At 39.5% G+C, this 20,358-nt stretch overlaps 1 protein-coding gene across 4 annotated transcripts in view; it reads right to left on the reverse strand.

Moving 5' to 3' along the window:
* Positions 1 to 20,358, reverse strand: part of MITF (melanocyte inducing transcription factor) — a 215,328-nt gene that overhangs the window by 96,369 nt on the left and 98,601 nt on the right. For 2 of the 4 annotated variants that reach the window (XM_028110372.2, XM_028110371.2), the window contains exon 2: positions 1,821 to 1,905. The exons of the other annotated variants lie outside the window; for them this stretch is intronic. In XM_028110372.2, coding sequence (XP_027966173.1) covers positions 1,821 to 1,876 — 56 coding nt within the window. In that variant the 5' untranslated portion in view covers positions 1,877 to 1,905. The remainder of the gene's footprint in view (positions 1 to 1,820; positions 1,906 to 20,358) is intronic. 4 annotated transcript variants of the gene reach the window in all.

Below are 20,358 nucleotides of genomic sequence, written 5' to 3' on the forward strand. Positions count from 1 at the left end.
GTTTTAATTCTTGATTTGGCATCCTCTGAGCATCTTCTTAATTATCTCAAAACTAGTGAAAACTGACAAGGTATTTTCTAGGAAGCCAACACTCTTAGTATGTTGCCTTCTGCTATGGTGTTCCTCTGCTTTCCTAGAGGAAAATACAAAAGAAACAATTAATTCACAGTGTGCACCCTCCCTAAAAGAACAGGCACAAAGAATTTAACAGGCAACAGCTCAGTGAACAGTTTTATCAAAGATGTGTGCTAAGAATTTCCTTCTGAGAGTTCAGAAGGGAAGCATGCCCCTATGGTGACTATTTCCTTTAACCAGAAAAAGAAATTCAAAATCAATTAAGCAAAAGTAGTTCAAATTAAGAATTAACTTTGGTGTAAATTCAAGGGTGATATCATTACTGTCCTTAGGCTGCATCAGAGTGGCATGTTTTATCCACTCATGCCATCCACTAATTTGCATAAAATTGATATTTAAAAAATTAGCAAGTTGCACAGTACATCTTGGGTGTGAGTCACACAGAGCAGCCATCATCTCCTTAACTATTATCTGATTTGCGAAGCAGAAATTTATAACGTTTCTAGGATAATGACATTTTGAATACATAATTAAAATACATAAACTGTGTTCATAAAATGCTCTATCATTTCAGAGAGGTAAGTAATTAAACTGTTTTAATGACCTACAGAATGAAAACAGTATCAATGAAAACAAAATACTGCCAAAATAGCGCAAGAAATTAGAAATCATTTTAAAAGCTACTCTGAGAACTTCTAAAGATGTACCTACTGAACATTATGAACTTCAACCGCACTTCAATTTGTGGAAATTTATTTTTTAAGAATCAAATTCTAAAAATAGTTCTGCTACATTTAGTATTTTTCCATTATTCTTGCCGTCTTTAAACACACCTTCACAAGCTGCTGAACATAATGCTTTTCTGACTTAATCAGAACCTCTCTCATGACCCAGGAACGTTCAGTAAATAATTATTAAGCTCCAGAGGTGGCTTTTGCATAAGCTGATTTGCTTGAATGCGTATTCAACTGAGGGACATAGCTTTTAGTATTGTTTCCAAATCTTATCACCTAATACTGAAAGTAAATGTTAAGGCGGGGGTGGGGGGGGGGGGGACGTGCTATCATCTACTTAGTCTTTCTCTTTTTTAGTAATTCTTTGAAACTGCCCATCTCAGACTTGTTCTACATTGATATGCCAGGCAGATGATTCTGATATTTGGATGTTTTGTTTTCCTCTCAAAGAGAAAAAAAAAAAATCAATATACAGAAATGCAAACGAGATATTTATAAATGCAACTGCTACTATTCCACAGTCAGGTAAAAAAGAGAGAGAGAGAGAGAGAGCAAAAAATCTAAAGTGTTTGCAATAGGACAATTCTGACAAATGTTACTGCTAAGCACACTCGTTTTCGTGAAGAAAATCCTTTTTTACTCATGACGAAGCTGAGCTGCAATCTACCCCATAATCATAAATCAAGCTCTGTTCTCAGATTTTTCAAGCGGTCACTTTATTGGCATTATTAATTTAAGACCGACATTCAATTTTAAACAAGAAGACAAAGCTAATGGGCCAGCATTTCGATTCCCCCCCCCAACAAATTAGTTGTTATCCTTGTCATAGCCACATACTAGAGGCTACAGCTGAAGCTGATTAAAGCCACAGTCACAAAGTAACAGTTCCAGTATTTTTAACTCCCAATAAAACATTCCCGTACTCTATCCTCCCCCTTTAAAAAAAAAAAAAAAAAAAATCGCTCCTGTTAAGTGGTCCCGGGATTATTTCCAGAATAAAACTTCACTTACAGATACAGGCTTTCAAAGGAGCAAGGCATGAACATCTGAACTCTAAGCGCCTCCATCTTTTTTCCTTTAAGGTGTTCTGCAAGCCCTTGGCGAAGAGTGAAAGTCAAAGTTAGTTCTGGCACTGGCTGTGTCACTAGGGGTGGCTCCTGATAAGGCCCTGGAAACTCCAATCCAAACACAGCTCGTGCTAGAACGGTGCCTGGTGTCTGTCTGCAACAGCAGACCTGTTTAATCCAGTACCTACTGTACCTGTGGGACAAAATTGCTGCCTCACCCTGCACAGGGGGTGAGGCTGGGACCCAGGCAGGCCCGCAATTTGCCCCAGCAGCCAGGCGAGCACCTCAGGATGCTCACTTAGCCTTCCCCAGCACAGGTACTGGTGGAGGCTTACAGCGGCTGCGCCTTGGTAGAGAACTTGAAAGAGAGGTAATTTCACATCCCGGTGAATTTTTAACATTTCATACAGTCCCAGAATCTAGGAGGGCTGTGGGATTGCTTGTGTCCCTTCTCAGTTTGGGCGATCTCAGACATTTTTGGAACTGCAGCTGATAATTGGACATGCTCTCCTGCTGGCAGGCTAGAGAGCCAGAGAGCATTCCTCACTCTTGGACCCCAAGAATCTGAGGGCTGTCCCTGCCCCGTCCTGCTGGGAGCCAAATGCAAGCTGCTTCTAACTGTGGGCACCATCTTTTGGGATGTGCACATCTTTAGGCCGCATATCTGTGTATTCTTAGACTGTCACCCAATTAATTCTGGACACACTGGTGTACAAGAAGAAAAAAAATAACAACACATGTTCTCCAACAACACTTTAAAATTCCAACATGACAACATCAATATTATCAAATATTGATGGAGCTCCTACAGACTCAGCACGCCAAAGATGTCCTGTAGAGCTATGAAAATATGTATGTTTCTCTTTACACATCATTCAAAGGTCAGAACAAAGACATGTGACGTGGGCTAGCTGTGTGCCCGGGACAAGTGACTTCACTTCTCTGTGCCTAAGAGTTTATCTCCAAAGTAAATGATTGGAAAGTAATGCAGTCTCGACAAGCCGTAATCAAACTCGAATTCCATAATGTAATGAAATTATCTTTGTCTTAACTTCCCTTTAATAATAGGAAATCTCTAGCCAGGAGCCTCAGGCAAACTATTTAGTCTTTTTAGTCTTTGTTCATGTGTTCATTCATTCATTCATTCTTTTGTTTAATAAATATTTATGGGACACCTACTATGTCCCAGGCATTGGTAAACTCTTGGAGTTTATGGACTAGTGGGACACACATATTAAATAATCACACAAACAGATAATGATACAAGTAATAACTGCTACAGGGAGCTAGAAAGGCTTAGAATATAAGGGTCAGAAAAGACTTCTCTCGGGCAGGGGGACCTCTGCACCGAGGTCTGAGCAGGGTCACCAGTTGGGGGTAAGGAGGACATGGAAGAACAGTCTTCTGAGCAGTGGTAACAATATATACATGCAAGAATCCTGAGGTGGGAATTAGAAGAAAGGTGGACAGAGAAGGAGGGAAAAGGGTGGTGTCCATGAGACCAAAGCAGTGACCAGCACCAGACCACACAGGATCTGGTAAGCCTGGTAGAAAGAGGTGATTTTGATTCAAGGTGAACAGGAAACCATTGAGAGGCTGTATACGCAGGAGAACAAAGGGCTCAGATTTGAATTTTTAGGAAGTTCCCTCTAGCTGCTATTTTGAGACTCAGATAAAGGAGGTCTAAGATTGGCTATTGCAACAGTCCTGGTAGGAGGTAATGATAGTTCATGGGGGGTGGGGAGCAATGACGATACAAAGGGTGAAGAGAAGTGCAGAAAAGTGCACAGAGGACTGGCAAAACTAAAGACCAATAAATAGAAAGACTAGGGGTAGCATAGGGAATACAGGTCCCTAATGCAGTAATTGTATTCATTAACTAGAGTTACTGAGCACTTCCTACACACCAGGTATTTGTTCTGGGTAGGGGAGTAAAGAGATGACTAAGATGCTACACTATTCCCTTTACTAACCTACCCAACCTCTCTTCTCCTGTCTCTGTCACAAAATGGCATAAAAATAAAGAACACAGGTTCTGGTGTTAACTTATCCAGGCTGAAATTCCACCACTTACTAATTCTGTGACCTTGTGCAAATTTACCAAACTTTCTGTGCCCCAGATTCTTCACCTGAAAGGGAAATGGTAAGCGCCTATCCCGTATGTTACCGTTAGAACTGAAGGAGATAATATAGTGATGTGTTTGGCATAGTATCTGGCATATAGTAAGCTCTAAATTAAAAAACAGCTCTCATGATTATGACTGTGGTTAGGGCTGTTATCCTTGATTCACACTGACTGATCTAGAGAACCAAGGGAAATAGGACAGAGTGGGGAAAAAAAATAAAGTAAAGGAGGCATGACCATAAGAAATGACCATATTAGTGAACCATATCAGTGAGGAATTCTTAATCTCAGGAAACAAACTGAGTGTTGCTGGAGTGGTGGGGGGGTGGGAGGGATGGGTGGCTGGGTGATAGACACTGGGGAGGGTATGTGCTATGGTGAGCACTGTGAATTGTACAAGACTGTTGAATCACAGATCTGTACCTCTGAAGCAAATAATGCAATATATGTTAAGGAAAAAAAAAAAAGAAGATAGCAGGAGGGGAAGAATGAATAGGAGTAAATCGGAGGGGGAGACCAACCATGAGAGACGATGGACTCTGAAAAACAAACTGAGGGTTCTAGAGGGGAGGCGGGTAGGGGGATGGGTTAGCCTGGTGATGGGTATTAAAGAGGGCACGTTCTGTGTGGAGCACTGGGTGTTATGCACAAACAATGAATCATGGAACACTACATCCAAAACTAATGATGTAATGTATAGTGATTAACATAACAATAAAAATGTTTAAAAAAAGAAATGACCATATCAGGACCTTTAAGGGATTATCTCTTAAAAGACTGGACTGGACTCTCACTTTGGGCACTATTTGAAATTGCATTAAGTTACAAGGTACCGGGTAAGTTTTAGAACTAAAACCCTGATTTATTACGTGCTTACACACAGGGAAAATCTGTACCCTCCATGGGCTCTCAAGTGTTGACCATGAAACCAATGGTATCAATTCTAGCCATTCCAGCAGGGACACAAAGTGGTGCCAAATGCTCCCCTGGCATGTTCAGCTGATGACATCGCCCGACCTTTCCTCCCAGATAATCCACCACCCTAAGAAGGCTGTCCATTGACTGTTTATATAAGTGTTTAAGTAAAATTACTTTTAAGGGGCATGTGTTCACCTATTCATGGTACTTTAGAAAGATCTATATTAGGCCAGTGTTCTTGGAAAATCTTCTTGGCCACAGCAATCAAATACCCACCAGCCAATGGAGTAAAGCTTGACTGAAATGTGCATATATGCCACCATCTACAAAATTCATGAAACATTACATACATTCCCCTAAACTCAAATACTGGTCTGCTCAACACCAAAAATAAATAAAAATCTGATTAAAAAATGGGCAGAGGACCCAAATAAACATTTTTCCAAAGAAGACATCCAAGTGGGCAACAGGCACATGAAAAGATGTTCAACATCATTCATCATCAGGAAAATGCAAATCAAAACCACAATGAAATATCACCTTCTCCTGTCGAAATGGCTAGCGTCAAAAAGACAAGAAATGACAAGTACTGGCAAGAATGTGGGGGGGGGGGGCGGTAAGGAACCCTCATGCACCGTTGGTAGGAATGTAAATCAGTGCAGCCATTACTGAAAACAGTACGGAGGTTCCTCAAAAACTTAAAAACAGAACAACCATATGATCCAGTAATTCCACTTCTGGGTATCTACCTGAAGAAAACAAAAACACTAATTCAAGAAGATACATGTATCCCTATGTTTCCTGCACCATTACTTATAATAGGTAAGATATGAAACCCTAAGTGTCCAATGAAAGATAAGTGGCTAAAGATGTGAGATACACACACACACACACACACACACACACACACACACACACACACTGGAATATTACTCAACCATCAAAAATAATGAACTCTTGCCATTTGTGACAATATGGATGGACCTAGAGGGAATAGTGAAATTAGGCAGAGAAAGACAAATACCATATAATTTCACTTATATGTGGGATCTAAAAAAAACAAACGAACAAACAAACACAAAGAAACAGACTCATAAATACAAGGAAACAAACTGGTGATTGCCGGGGGGGGCGGGGGGAGGATAGGCGAAACAGATGAAGAGGATTAAACTTCCAGTTATAAAACAAATAAGGCACGGGTACAGAAAGTGCAGCATGGGGAATATAGCTGACAATACTGTAATAACTTTGTACAGTGACAGACAGTAAGACTTATGGGGAGCACTCTGTAATGTATTTGTCAATTCACTATGTTGACATCTGACACTAATAAAAATTTAAAAATAAAATAAAATACCAGTCCTCAAGCAGTGATCCAATTATTCAACCAGTGTCTCGGAGCAGTAGGAACCATGTCTGCTTGGTTCACCACTGTGTTCCTAGAACCTAGTGGAATAAACTGTCGGTAGTTGATGTTCAACAAATATTTTTAAAATGAATTAATCTATAACATGAAAGTAATTCTCTTGTACACATCTGTATTATCCAGATGAGTATCCTAAGTGCATATACATATGTGTGTGTGTATATATATATACATATATATATGTTTATGTGTGTGTATATATCTTAAATTTAAATAAGAATTTTCAAATGCAAGTAGAGGAAAAGGAAAAATAATATTTAAAAAATAAAACACCGAATGCAGACTAAAAATATTACCTGTATTCTAATGCATTTCAAATCTTAATTACTACTGCTTGCCCCAAATCCAAGTGACAGCCAAGTTTTTCTTTGGATGCTAAATTTGGGCCTTGGAATCTTTTTGGAAGGAAAAATTCAATCACTATGTTGAATGGGTGAGAGAAGAGATAAGAGGTTTTACTTGTTATCCTGTCCAAAACTCGGCTGAAGAAAAGTAGAACCATTACCACAGATTTCTCGTTTTATTTGGATATCAAATGTTTTATTGCCCCCCAAAGTGCACCATTTTCTTCTGTCTTTTCCTTTGATAGTCATTGCTCTTTCCGGTCAACTTGCACTTCTGCTCGTTGACCTAGTGACAGTTCATAGGTGAGGGCTTATGATGTACCCAGCACTATACTGACGCATGAACTACCTCCCACAGCCAATTTAGGAAGCATCTAACCACTCTTTGAATGTTTCATTATGATCCCAGCCAATAGTTCCCAAGCCTGTCCTCCTATCAGAAGCACCTGAGGACTCTTCTCCTCACCCTACTCCCTTAGAGTCAACTCAGGAACATTTAATGTCGAGGATCATGCCCCAAACAAATGACTGAATGAGACTCTGCAGGAGTATAGTTTGGAATTCTGTGTTTTTTAAAAGATTCTCATAAAAGTCTAATGTGAAGTCAGGTCTAGGAACCCCTAATATATAATGTATTATAATATATACAATTAAATATAATATATCCTATGTAAATCATCTAAAAGAGGCAGGAAAACACTCCAGAAGACAAGTGCTCTTTATTTGTTGTAGAATTTAATCCTTTAAAGCATCCACTTGGAATTACTATGGATATGCTTTGAATGTTCAGTGAAAGCCTTCTTATGAGGTAATTAAAGAGTACCATGAACGTGACTATAAAACTCAAGAAATACTCTCAAGAGTAACAAACACACCCCCTCTTCTCCCCACATACCATTATGCTCCATCCTGGGAAAAGTCAGATGCACTGAAAGGCCCTGCAACACAAACACTGACTGACTGGCCCAGCACATGAGAGGTGCCTTCTCGGTGCTGTGTGCCAGACCAAAGTGAAGAAGCAAGGGGCTCTGCTTTTCAGGGGCTCACACCAAAGAAGGCCAAACTCCCATATACATGCCTATATCCTAAGACTGGGTGGAGAGGACATCGTCAGGGGCCCCCTCTCCCTCCTCCAAGGACTCTCCCATGGCTGGCTGCTCCTCATCTTTCAGAGCAGGGCCTTACAGGGTTGACATTTTTCCCTCAGAGAGATCTTTCCTGCCCTCCCTACCTAAAGCAAAACACCCACTTCTGGTGGTTCACTCTCCAAGCAAAGCAAAAGTTTGCTTCTTTCTTTCACAGCATTTAATCCAACTTATAATCATTTTATTTGTTTGTCTTTTGTCCTTGATGAAGGCAGGGTCCTTTGTATTTATTTTTTTCTCAGTGCCTGGCATATAGTAAATGCTCGATAAATATTTGCTGGCTGGCTGGCTGGCAAGAAGGGAGGGAGGATGGACAGATGAGTGACAAAATGAAAAAAAGATCAGTAAGAAACGCCCTCCAAAGTACAATCCGACAGCATTTAATTAATTACAAAGGAGTCAACAGGCATCAATGGGAAGCACAATTACATACTCTGGAAGCTTTTAGTTGCTGAACCTAACTGATCTTCATGAGTAAGTACTGGGAGACAAAGTTACAAGAAAGTGGTCCAGCAGTTCTCATCTGAAACCCTCACAGCCTGACTGAAGGCCATTTCTGATGACTACCTATCTGCAGAAATACCCATTCAGTACCATTCAATCACGATTATCTCTTATCATTCTGTTTCTATTTTCTTCTACTACCAAGAACAGACCTCCCTGTAAAAATGATGGTACAGCATCTTCTGAAAGACTGTTCATTGTACCTGGCACACAAAGAAGCCTTTTCAGATTGAAAAGGAAAAGCAGACGAGACCAAGATGACCCCAGGTAAACTTGATTTAGGCTCACTCTGACATTGTTAAAGAACTGTTTAGATGCTTATGCAAACATCCAAAGAGAAAAATTAATGCTTTTTAAGACTGTTTAGAAAAATCTGTCCTGAATATAAAAATATAATAGACAAAGAGGCATCTCAAATGTTGCCTGGAGTCAATTTTTAAGCAATTAATGAAGGAAGAAATCCACGAAATAATAGTTTGGCCTTTCATTTAATATAATAATCAATACAACAGATTAATTCCCTATCTTGAGCTTTCTGATATTCTCTATCTTAAGGGTTCACTTCAAAAGAAATACTTGTTCCTGAATTAAAGGAGATACAGAGGCTGTTTCTTTGTTATCTGGGGTATTTTTCAATAAGCAGACCACAATCTATAATACGGGCCAAGTTTGTGAGACAACACAAAGCTGGGGAGGCAAACACTGATGAGATTATGCCACTTTGATTGGCATTTCTTCAAATGAGAAACTTAGTAAACTGCAATTTACTTTCCTTTATAAACAGAAGAAGATAAGGCTGTCGCCATTGTGGGGGTCCAAAATTACTTACAATGTGACTTCACGATAAATAAAATCTTCCACTTCAGGAGTTTAAAATCATGGTGTTTCTCTCTCACTTTAGTGGTTAACTCCTAACTCATTTAAAAAGAAAAATGTGGCCTTCTCTTTTATTGTAGTCAACTTTTTTTTTAAGTGATTAAAGACTGAAGAGCAAATAAGCACACAGGATGTCTCTGCCATCCTCTTAAGGGTGATGACTGAAACAGGACCGTGTACCACTGTCTTCATCATCTAAGACTTCAGCTTATTTCTTCTTTAAAGCAAGAGTCAAGATATTAAAATATTTTAAAGTAACATAATATTCAGATATTAGAAATGGCCTCCACAGACCACCTGAGATGCTAAGGAAGGTGAATCCATCCTTCCCAAGGTTTCCTCTCTGAAAGAGGTCTCTGGGCATCAACAACTCAAAGAACCACCTACATCCTTTATGGTCCACAGAGAAGCTGAAAAAGGGGACAAAGATAGGAAGAAAGGGATGGATATTTTGTCAGCTAAACTTTCTAATCCATTCATGTAAATGTAACACTTGTATTCCAAAAACTGAGCTGCAGGTAGAGACAGACTGCTTCTTGTGGACAATCATGCTATGGTGGAAGGCGATATGGAAGTCAACAGAGTGAAGTATGGAAACTCCAGTTTGTACAAGATGTAGTAAGGACCCAGAAAAATGGTTTCTATCTGTGGGTGGCAAAACTCTGAGAGGTCACTATTTTATAAATGAATGAACAGTTGCTATGTCTCTCCTACGGATACAAACAGAACATTTTTCAATCGGAGACAATACAGTGTGGTGGGGCAATGTAGACAACACAGACACACACACACTGTATTGATCTCATAGTTTTACCTAGGGCAAGTCATTTAATTTCTGAGTCTTAAAATCTGCATCTGTAAAATGGGGGCATGAATATTACCTGTTTGACAGATTAATGTGATGATGAAATGAGGTAAGGTATGAAAAATACTTAGCACAGTGCCTGAAAACAATGACACTCAACCAAAATTCTGCAAGGAACAGGGATTCGATTTCAGAATACTGTAGGGAATGAGAAGTCAGCCTTTAGAGCCTCAAAAAACTTCAAGTTATGGCAAAGAAAAGTTATTATTTAGAGGCAACAGTGAAAATGCTTTTGAAAATTGATATTTGAAGAGGTTATACAGATTCTAAATATTTGTAACCGTGAATAATATATTCATGATGAATAACCAAAAACTAAGATGTTGATAATCTATAACTTTTGATAGTGGACAACTTACTGCCTTTTCAATGGTTGTCTTAGCTATAGGCAAAAATTCTAGCCCAAGGAACCCTCTGCTCTGATTCAGTATGCCAATTATGTTTTTAACTTGTATTTTTACTATATAAATATACCCAGAATTCAAGCAGGAAATCATATATTTAAATAAGCAAAATTATAACAAATAGAACTTCTTTGTGTTCAATAGATCACCTTATGTTAAATTTGTTTTACTAGTCAAATTTCCTAAACTTCTACAGCATCTCAGTACTGACTCTTATACTAATGACATCCTGCTTTGGTTATGCTGAGCAAACAGGATTTAAAATGAGAAAAACAATATTTGCACACAAATCCTTCCTGTCTGTTGATTAAATCCAATCAATCATAATAAACTCAATACATATTAGCGTTCCGTACCTAATTTACACCCTAAGGAGTCTTTCCTATAATCAAGGTGTATATTTATGTGGATAGTAAAATGCTAAAATAACCAATATTTTAAATTAATGGCCTGTGTAATTTCAAGTAATACTGCCATAAACTAACAAAAAGGGAAAAATTAAATATTTGCTTTAAAAAAATTAAGTCATGTGTCCTTAAAAAAAAAAATAGTGCCAACAGAGCTACCTAATTTTAACATTTACTAAGTATTAATTACCTGCCAGGTATTACTGGCAAGGATGGCAAAGCAGATGCAGAGAATAATAAGCATTCCTATTCAGGATTATCTAGCTTCTAATATCAAATAACATTGGTTCAATTTTAAGAGATGTGGACAAAATCATGGGGGGAAAAAAAAGGAAAACTCAAAATATTCTCATTAAAACTCATTCCTTCTAACAGTTAGGGACCATGGGAACAAGTCCCAAGTGAAAAACGTTACGCACCTGGGATACCTTCTGTGGGCTGTCCCCGTGAAACGACTTCTCTTACCAAGTGGAACCTGGATGCCGCCAAGATGCAGCCCCATACACGAGCCAGACAACACTGAGGACCCCGGCTCCGAAAAGCATCAGTGAGCTGCCTGAGTTACCTGCCAATACCGACCAATCAGGACGGGACCATTCCAACCAATCAGGAGGAGGCACTTTTTTTTTTTAAATGCCTTTACCTCATTAGCATAGTGGACCAGACCCAAGTGGGAACCTACCAGAAAGGGAACTTTCTCTGTATAAGCAGGGCCTCCCCTCTGTTCTGGGAGGCCACCCTGACCATTCTTGCTGGTGCTGTGCTTCCCTTCCACTTGAGCTGTAGCCCCACCAAAGCCTTGCCTATGCCTTTGACTTCTGGATCGATGGGAGGTCCAGGAACTCGACTCTGTTCAAAATTCAACAAATATTTTTTGAGCACCTACTACATCCCAGGCACTGTTTGATATATTTGACATAAATCAGTGCTATCAGGGACCTTAGAGCCTAAAGAGAGAAATGTTTTGGAGTACCTCTGAATGCTCAAATCACTTATTAATTTAAAAAGACAATTTGAAAATTATGTGGCTTTGCAGTCTTTAAGCACTATCCACAATGATACTCCCATTAACAAGGATGTTTGCTTTCTAGTACTGGATCAAAGATCAATGTATTTTCATTTACAAGTGTGGCAGGCAAGAAATTTGAATATTTGGGGAAAATGACATCATGTCTCTCTCTGCCATATTTTTAAAAAGTTGGGGGGTAGGAGAGAAGACAGAATTCATCATATTGTCACAATGATAACTGTACCTTGTATTTGCATATCACACCTTATGTTTATCTAATCTTTTTTAAATTTAAATAAGGACACTGAGGGACACTGAGTGAGGTGAGTAGCTTGCCCAAAGTCAAGATGTTAATAAGCAGCAGATCTGGGGTCTGAAATTCCAGAGCCCACATGCCTTTTTTTATGCTCCTCTGTTCCAAGTTTACGTGAGCCACCCAACAATCACAGAAGCAAACTAATTCTATAATTAGAACTGTGCACTACAGTCGCCTCTTTAGTTGTCTATGCCCCACACCCTACACCAGATTCTGAATTCCATGAAGGCATAAACCATGTCTATTTAGTTCACCTCCTCATTCTTGAACCAGGTACCATTCCAGATCCAGAGAAGGCGCCCAATAACTATTTGTCAATGGGCTAAGTGATTAATTAATTGACCATGGTGCTTTTTCTGACCACTTCTGACCATGATTTACCTTTAAAAAAAAAAGGAGGGGGGGGGGATGAAGCATGCTTCCCTGCATATTTACGCCAAGCATGAATTAAATTAATGGCATTCGTGAGAAGGAAACATAAACACACAATTTTTGTCCTCAAGTAACTTAATCTAGTTGGAAAAGAGAGTGAGAAAATGCAAGATATCAGCACAATTTATACCTGTTAATGGAAGAAGAAGTAAGGAAGTACTCGGAAAAGAATCATTCGAAAAGGCTTTTCAGGGGAAATAAGGCCTTTCAGAAATGAGGAAAATGGGATGAAGTTACTTTGGCAAAGATGGTAAATCTTGAGCAGTCTGCCAGTGTGGGACACAAGATGATCTCAAATCCAGACACACAGACTCCACAATAAATAACCATGGAATTACACAGTGAGAAAAGTCCTTTCAAATTTCTTTCATCCCAGGAAAAGTCTCTGTTTGATGCTAAAATATGTCTTCAATCTCTCAACACTTGCCCTTTGTAACCAAAAAAGCTCCTTCCTCAGGCTCAGGCACATCCAGACAATACACCTTGTAAGAATCTAACAGTTTTCTTCATTATATTTATTTTACATGTACTTCCACTTGTAATTTCCATTATATCATTTCTTTAAAATACATTCTTAATTTTTTAAGTCCCCACAGAGAAAATGGGGGCAAAAGTCATGAAGTTAGCATGAGAATGGCTGAAATTTGGGAAATGCTGATTGAAAGAAATGAAGAATGTGCCAGAATCCTTCCGAGGAAACAAGATTAAACACAACCTAGAAATAGGGGCCTACTCTATTGCAGTGAGAAGCTCACAGCTATAAAGAATTTCAGTGTGATAAAGAAAATCACTTAGGGTTCTGAAAGCATAGTAAGTGGGCCTAGCCCTAATCGCTCACCTAACTGTGGAAAATGAGCATGACTCTTGATATGATTCCATACCGGAAGAGGGGGATCTGGCCAAGTAGGACTGAGAATATCACAGTGGAAGTGACACACCATGTTTGTTGACAGTGCCTGTAAACAATACCTCCATCCAGGAGGGGAAAAAAAAATAGGCAAGGCTGTTAGAACAAAATGTCAGGCATGCTTGACGTTGATGTTTCAATACAAAAAGAGTCTCCTCTCTCGCTGTGAAGGTCATTTCTGCCTGTGTCACCTCCTAGGGCACAAATATAGCTTGTAGTCCACTTTTAGTTAGTTTTTTTTTTTTTCTAATTTCATAATGAAGTACCAAGAAATTTTCAGTACACATTTTCCCCCCTAGCTGTAGAATACTTTCACACACTAGGTGGAGCCAACTTTATAATGCTTTGGGATTCATGGACAGGTTTGCGTTGCACTTGAAAAAAAATCCATGCACAAAGTTATGGGAGAGCTGTGTACACCAAAATATATTTTAATTTAAATTTCTCAGATTTTAATTTTAAAAATAAAAGGTCCCATCATTTCTACCAATGTGCATATTTTCCATAACTCCTAAGCCCAAATCAATATCAAACTATCAATAATGCTATAAAATGTGTGTTTAAAATATGTGCATCTTATGGTTTATTGGCACTTTTAACTTTATTAACATGTACTTAATATGTTTTTTTTTAATGACAATCTCCAAAATTACATGCTTTTTTGTTTGCTTGGGGAGAAATGGAAGCAATTCATAAATGCAATAAGCATGGTTCTCTCATCAGGCCCATAAAAACTACCTCGAGGGAGGAGGGATTAGGGCAAAGAGAGATGGAGGTAGATAGAAAGTAGACTCATGGTCCGTGGGAATTTAGAAAATAGTCACCAGCACTTGGTAAGAGGAAAAGGCCCAATTCCAGGACCAGGAAAGGTCCACTACCGAAAGACAAGAATGTACCACTGTCCACAGCCACCAACCTGGGGCTGGTGTGGGGCAGCAGGGAAGGAAGGAAGGTTATACAATGGTTCTCTCCTGTCAGTCATGGAAACTCAATCCTTTTCACTGAATCCTAACACTTCAGAGCAGTGGTTCTCAACTGGGGGTGATTTTGTCCCCAGGGAACACTTGACAATATCTGGAGACCCCTTTAGCTGTTACAAATGGAGAGGCAGGTGCTACTGGCATCAAGTAAGCAGAGGTCAGAGATGCTGCTAAACATCAGATAAAAGACAGTAAAACCATCATGAAAAGCAAGAGAGTGACTAACCTAAAATTCAGGGTGGCAGTTAGGTTGGTGGGGGGTAAAGAGAAGGATATGATCAAAGATGAGACTTCTAGAATGTTCTGTGTCTGTAGATACAGTGGGTCCATGTTTATTCATTTTATTGTTCTTTACTAAAACAACAGGTTTTAGACATATATATTTAACAATCTAAAAAAACATTACAGAGTATGAAGTGTAAGGGAAGGGAAGACAGAGAGCCAGCAAGTATAGGTCACTCATTAAGGATAACAGTGAACTTTGACAGAACTGGCTAACATACCACCAGATCAGAGGTATGTTTTACTCTTTGTCCCCTTAACCCTCCACTGTCCAGTTACTTATCGCATCTTTCCCGTCAACCACCAAATTGCATCTCCTCTGCCCTCAAGGTTATTCTGCCATGATTCAGCTCTGGCCTGGACGGCTAACCTGTTCTCTCTACTGCCCTCAGTATATCCTACACTAACTACTAGATAACGCTTCCTAAAGCATGGCTTGCTGTTTTCATATTTTAATAAAATTAATGTGTCATCAACACAGAATAAATGAATTTCAAGTTTCTTATTGAGACTGGCAATCAAGGCCCACTTACCTTTCTAGTCTCAACTACTCTAAGTATTCCAAGCACTATAAACAACATATTCATCCCCTAATCCTAGCTACATACTCTTGCTTGGGTTGTTCCTCTTGCCTAGAGTACCCTTCATGTACCCATAATCCCTTTCTATGAAAAATCATGTACATTATTTAATAAAATGAAACAGAGATGCATTACCAAACGTTGGCAAGGAATGGAGCAAGTGGAACATTCAGACATTGTTGCTGAGGGTATAAACTGGAACAAAGACTTTAGAAATGTTTTTATACGCACCCCTATGTTTATTGCAGCATTATTTACAAAAGCCAAGATATGGAAGCAGCCTAAATGTCCAGTAAATGAATAAAGAAGAAACGGTGTACACACACACATTCATACATACGCAGATACACGATAGAATATTACTCAGCCATAAGAAATGGATGAGATCACACCATTTGCAACAACACGGATGGACCTAGAGGGGATTGTGCTAAGTGAAGTAAGTCAACTGAGGGGTGCCTGGGTGGCTCAGTTGGTTAAGTATCCACCTCTGGCTCGGGGTCCTGGGATCAAGCCCCACATGGGGCTCCCTGCTTCGCAGGGAGTCTGCTTCTCCCTCTCCCTCTGCTGCTCCCCCTGCTTGTGCACACTCTTTTACTCTTTATCTCTATCAAATAAATAAATAAAATTCCTACAAAAAGTAAGTCAACTGAGAAAAACAAATAACATATTTCACTCATATGTGGAATCTAAAAAAAACGAATAAACAAAAAGCAGGATCAAAAATATAAATACAGTGAACTGATGGTTTCCACAGAGGATCGGGGTGGGGAGAGTAAGCAAATGAGTGAAGGGGAGGGGGAGATACAGGATTCCAGTTATGAATAAGTCACAGGAATAAAAGGCACAGCGGAGGGAAAATAGTCACTGATATTGTGATAGCATTGTATGGTGATAGATGGTAGCTACACTTGTGGCAAGCATGGCAAAATGTATAGAGAAGCTGAATCGCTATGTCATACACCTGAAACTAACATAATATTGTGTGTCAAATATACTCAAAAATTGTAAAAAGACAAGTGAACATATGCATACCTTATAACCTAATAATTCCACCTTTGGGTACATACCGAACACAAATGGATATGTGTGTTCACCAAAACCATTTAGCAATAATGAGCATGGCAGCACTGCTCGTAATAATGCCAAATTGTAGGCAAATCAAATGCCCATCAACAGAAGAGATAGTGATGTGTTTTTATAAGGGACTATTCCATGGGAATGAACTATTGCCACAGACAACAACAGAGATGAATCTCACATACATGTTGAGCAAAAGAATACAGACCTGAGAGTACATACTGTATGATTCCATTTGTATAGAGTTAAATGACACATAGACATTATTAATCAATGGTATTAGAAGTCAGGATAGTGATTATGTTTTGGGGAAAGGCTGCCTACCAGAAGGTACAAGAGAGCTAGTAATGGGCTCATAGACTGGGTACTGACTACTTGGTGGAAATTGACCAGGCAATACACATAAGACTTGTACACTTTTCTGTAGAAATGTTATACTTTAATTAAAAGTTTATTGAAAAACACTTTAAAACTCTACCCATTTTTCAAGATTATTCCTTAACAAGCCTCCTTCACTTTTTTAAAAATAATCATCCATGATCCCGACTAGATGTATCTTCCTCCTCTACCTAATTTCCCATAAGATAATTACAACCCTAAAGTTATCTTATAGTTTTTTGCGCATGTTTATCAAAGTCCAATTGTTATACCACTAGACAAGTATTCCCTTTATGACTTCCCATAAAATACTGCATTATAGTAGCTCACCAATAATATTTACGGGATTCAAGTGACATACGTTACCCCTTTCAAAGCGAGTCCACACTTCCGAGTGTTGGGTAAATGTGGCATTCCCTTTTTCAAATTATTTTATTTGTATTTTTATACATGAAAATTCATCTTTTTGGTGTACAGTTCTGCAAGTTCTGAAATATACAGATTATGATAACCACCACCACAATCAGGATACAGAACAGTTCTATCACCTCAAAACACTCCCCTGAGCTGCCCCTCTGAAGTCAAAATATCACCCACCCCCCAACTGCCAGAAAGCACCTATTTCTTTTCCAACAATTTTGTCCTATCCAGGCTGTCATACAAATGGGATCAAATGCCTGGCTTTTGAGTCTAGTTCCTTTCCCTTAAGCAAGTACTTTTGAGAGCTTTCACGTTTTTGCAGTTCCTTCCTGTTCATTGCCACTTAGTATTCCATTGTATGGAAGAACCATGGCTTGTAATCCTTCCGTCAGCAAAAGGACATTTGGGCTGTGTCCAGTTTTTGGTGATTGTAAAGAAAGTTGCAATCCACTTTAAGGATTTTATTTTTAGTAGATACTTGGAAGCAACTCACTCAAGGTCATACAGTTACCAGTGATAAAAAGAAATAGTATATACTTTTTTAAAAAATGGGAAAAGTAGGAGTCGACAGTATTTTCCCTTATGTCAATGCATCCAGCTCACAATATATCTTCTGTAATGTAAAGAGATTTTGAGCTATCTTTTCTGTATTTAGAGCACATTAATGGGGCCAGAGTTTGTAAGTAACCAACTAAAGCACTTTTCTAAGGGCAGCTTCTTGCCAATGTGACCCTACAGCCGTACTATTAGAAATAATGTGTATGTCTTGGTCTATGTACAGCTATTCATCAGTGCTATGTAAATAAGTGAGGATGCCCTGCTGGCTTCTGTCTTTCATCTGACTTACTGGACTCTCTTGCAATGCACAGAGGGGACAGCAAGTGACAGGCGTGGCACTCATGAGCTCCAAAAACCTGTGAGCACAAGGCCTACTTCAACGATTATGCAGAAGGGTGGCTACAATTGCACTTTTTTCTGTTGATTTAAACACAAAAAGCATATGTCCAAATCCTTCGGGGCAGTGTGGCTACATCACAAAATTTCCATTAGCTGGCGTTTTGAGGGGTCTCCGTCTGTGGAGCCTAAGCCACTGCACAGCCAAGGTTGAGGCCATGGGGAAAGGGTGTGTCCAAGAACAACATTTCTGGGAGGCATCTGAGCTGCACCTGCCACCGTGGCCAGAGGAAGCATCTTGGTTTTAAGCCTTTAAAACTTGAGAGTGGCATGATAACTCTTTTTGTAGTACCTCCATGATAGTCACTGGAAGAACCACGAGAATCTCGTCCTTCGGCCCTTTTCCAATGCTCGTAAGTAACAATCGCAGCTAATTATGGAAAGTATGCTATGTACTCTTATACTAAGCATTTCTGTGCAGTACCTTGTTTCAATCCTCAGTAAAACCCCTCTAACTTAAATACTATTAGGATATCCCTTTTGCCAATGAGGAGAATGAGGCTCTGAGATATTTTAGCACTTGCTGAAGGGTTTGCAGAGAAGGAATTTCATTCATGACAGTCTGAATCTGATCGCATGTTCTGAACCCAGAGGCTCTATCACCCCATGGCCTGACCAGTAAATACATTCATTTATTCACAAACTCAAAACATCTATTATTATATCCATCCAAGGAAATAAATATGAATAAGATATGCTTCTCCCCTCCAGGTGTTCATTACTTGGGGGAGGGTGGAGAATCCTATAAACAATAATATCTTAACCTTTTTGGTCAACTCCTTTCCTGAGACTCACATGAAACCTTCAGGCTCTCCAGAAAAAATTCACACAGGCAGATACACAAAACTCAACCAAATTCTTGAGCCATAGCCTAGGAATCCCTGGACTACTTAAATAGCTGACTATTAGCTGCAAAGGGTTTTGGTTAAGATAGGAGCAAAGTGTTGTGTGAGCTCAAAGGAGAAAGCCAGAGCACTGGAGTCCTGAAGACTGAGAGGAATTTACCAGACAAGGGAAAGAAGGTGGGAAGGAGGGAGGGAGGGGGGCTTCTATGGAGAGGTCCTTACTTCAGAAAGCCTGGTGCCAGGGAAAAGATGTAAAGACGAAAGAGGAGGAAAGCAGGGAAATAAGTAGCAGGACATTGAAACAATGCAGGCAAACTTCCTCTTTCTAGAAACAATGTGGTGAGAATAAGCTGTGAGCCCAGGCTCTGAGGTCAGAAAAAACTGGGGTCAGAAATAACTGGGTTCAAATCCAAGGTCATTCCTGTCTCACTAGCTGTGCACCCAGGGGAAAAGTATTATGACCCCCTCTGAGCTTCAGTTTCCTTTTCTGTAAAGTGGGGATAAGGAGAGCCCCAACATCTCAGGCTGTTATGAGATAACCCATGGAAAACAGCATGACAGACACTTGGCACAAAACCTGAAATGGTGCGAGCATTCAACACACTGCGGTAGCTATTACTACCAAGCTCATCATCACCACGGCCTGATGCTAACTCAGCCCCGCAGAAAGAGCTGCTCCATAACAGCAATGGAGCTGAACTCCTTCATATGTGTTTGGGTCAACCTGCTACATTCTTAGACACATGAGGTGCTACAGAAGGATCTCTGCCCCCCAAAACTCCCAGTGCCAAAAGCCACCTCTTGAAATACTCTCCTTGTAAACTCACACCTGATTTCTTACTCTTATTGATCACATCAAGACATGAGAGGCATATTAAAGAGAGTTAAAAAAACAAATTATGATGCCTGTTGGAATATCTATGGTGGGCTTGTTTTATATTTGTCACATCATCAGTGTCTGCTCTCAAGTGAGAACAGAGGTCATTATCAACAGCTAAAGAGATGTTACATGCTGTTGTCATTACTATTGTATCCATAACAAGAGTCTGAGAGCACACATTCTTGCAAAGTCCTTCTGCACCCAGTTCGTTGTCACTATTCCCGGTATGGTAATACTATGCAAAAAGAAGAAAATGGTACAAATATTCTACTCAGTTCTTAGTCACCATGTGTTCAGTAATATTTTATTTTAAATTCTTCATGTGGTCTAGGAGCTAACATAAAAGTAATATACTGGAACCCATCCATGAATGCTCGAGGAAATGTGGAGACTATTTTGTTGTG

Source organism: Eumetopias jubatus, unplaced genomic scaffold (assembly GCF_037043125.1).
Source record: "Eumetopias jubatus isolate StellerSeaLion01/CBP00866 unplaced genomic scaffold, mEumJub1_p1.0 scaffold_1, whole genome shotgun sequence".
NCBI lineage: Eukaryota > Metazoa > Chordata > Mammalia > Carnivora > Otariidae > Eumetopias > Eumetopias jubatus.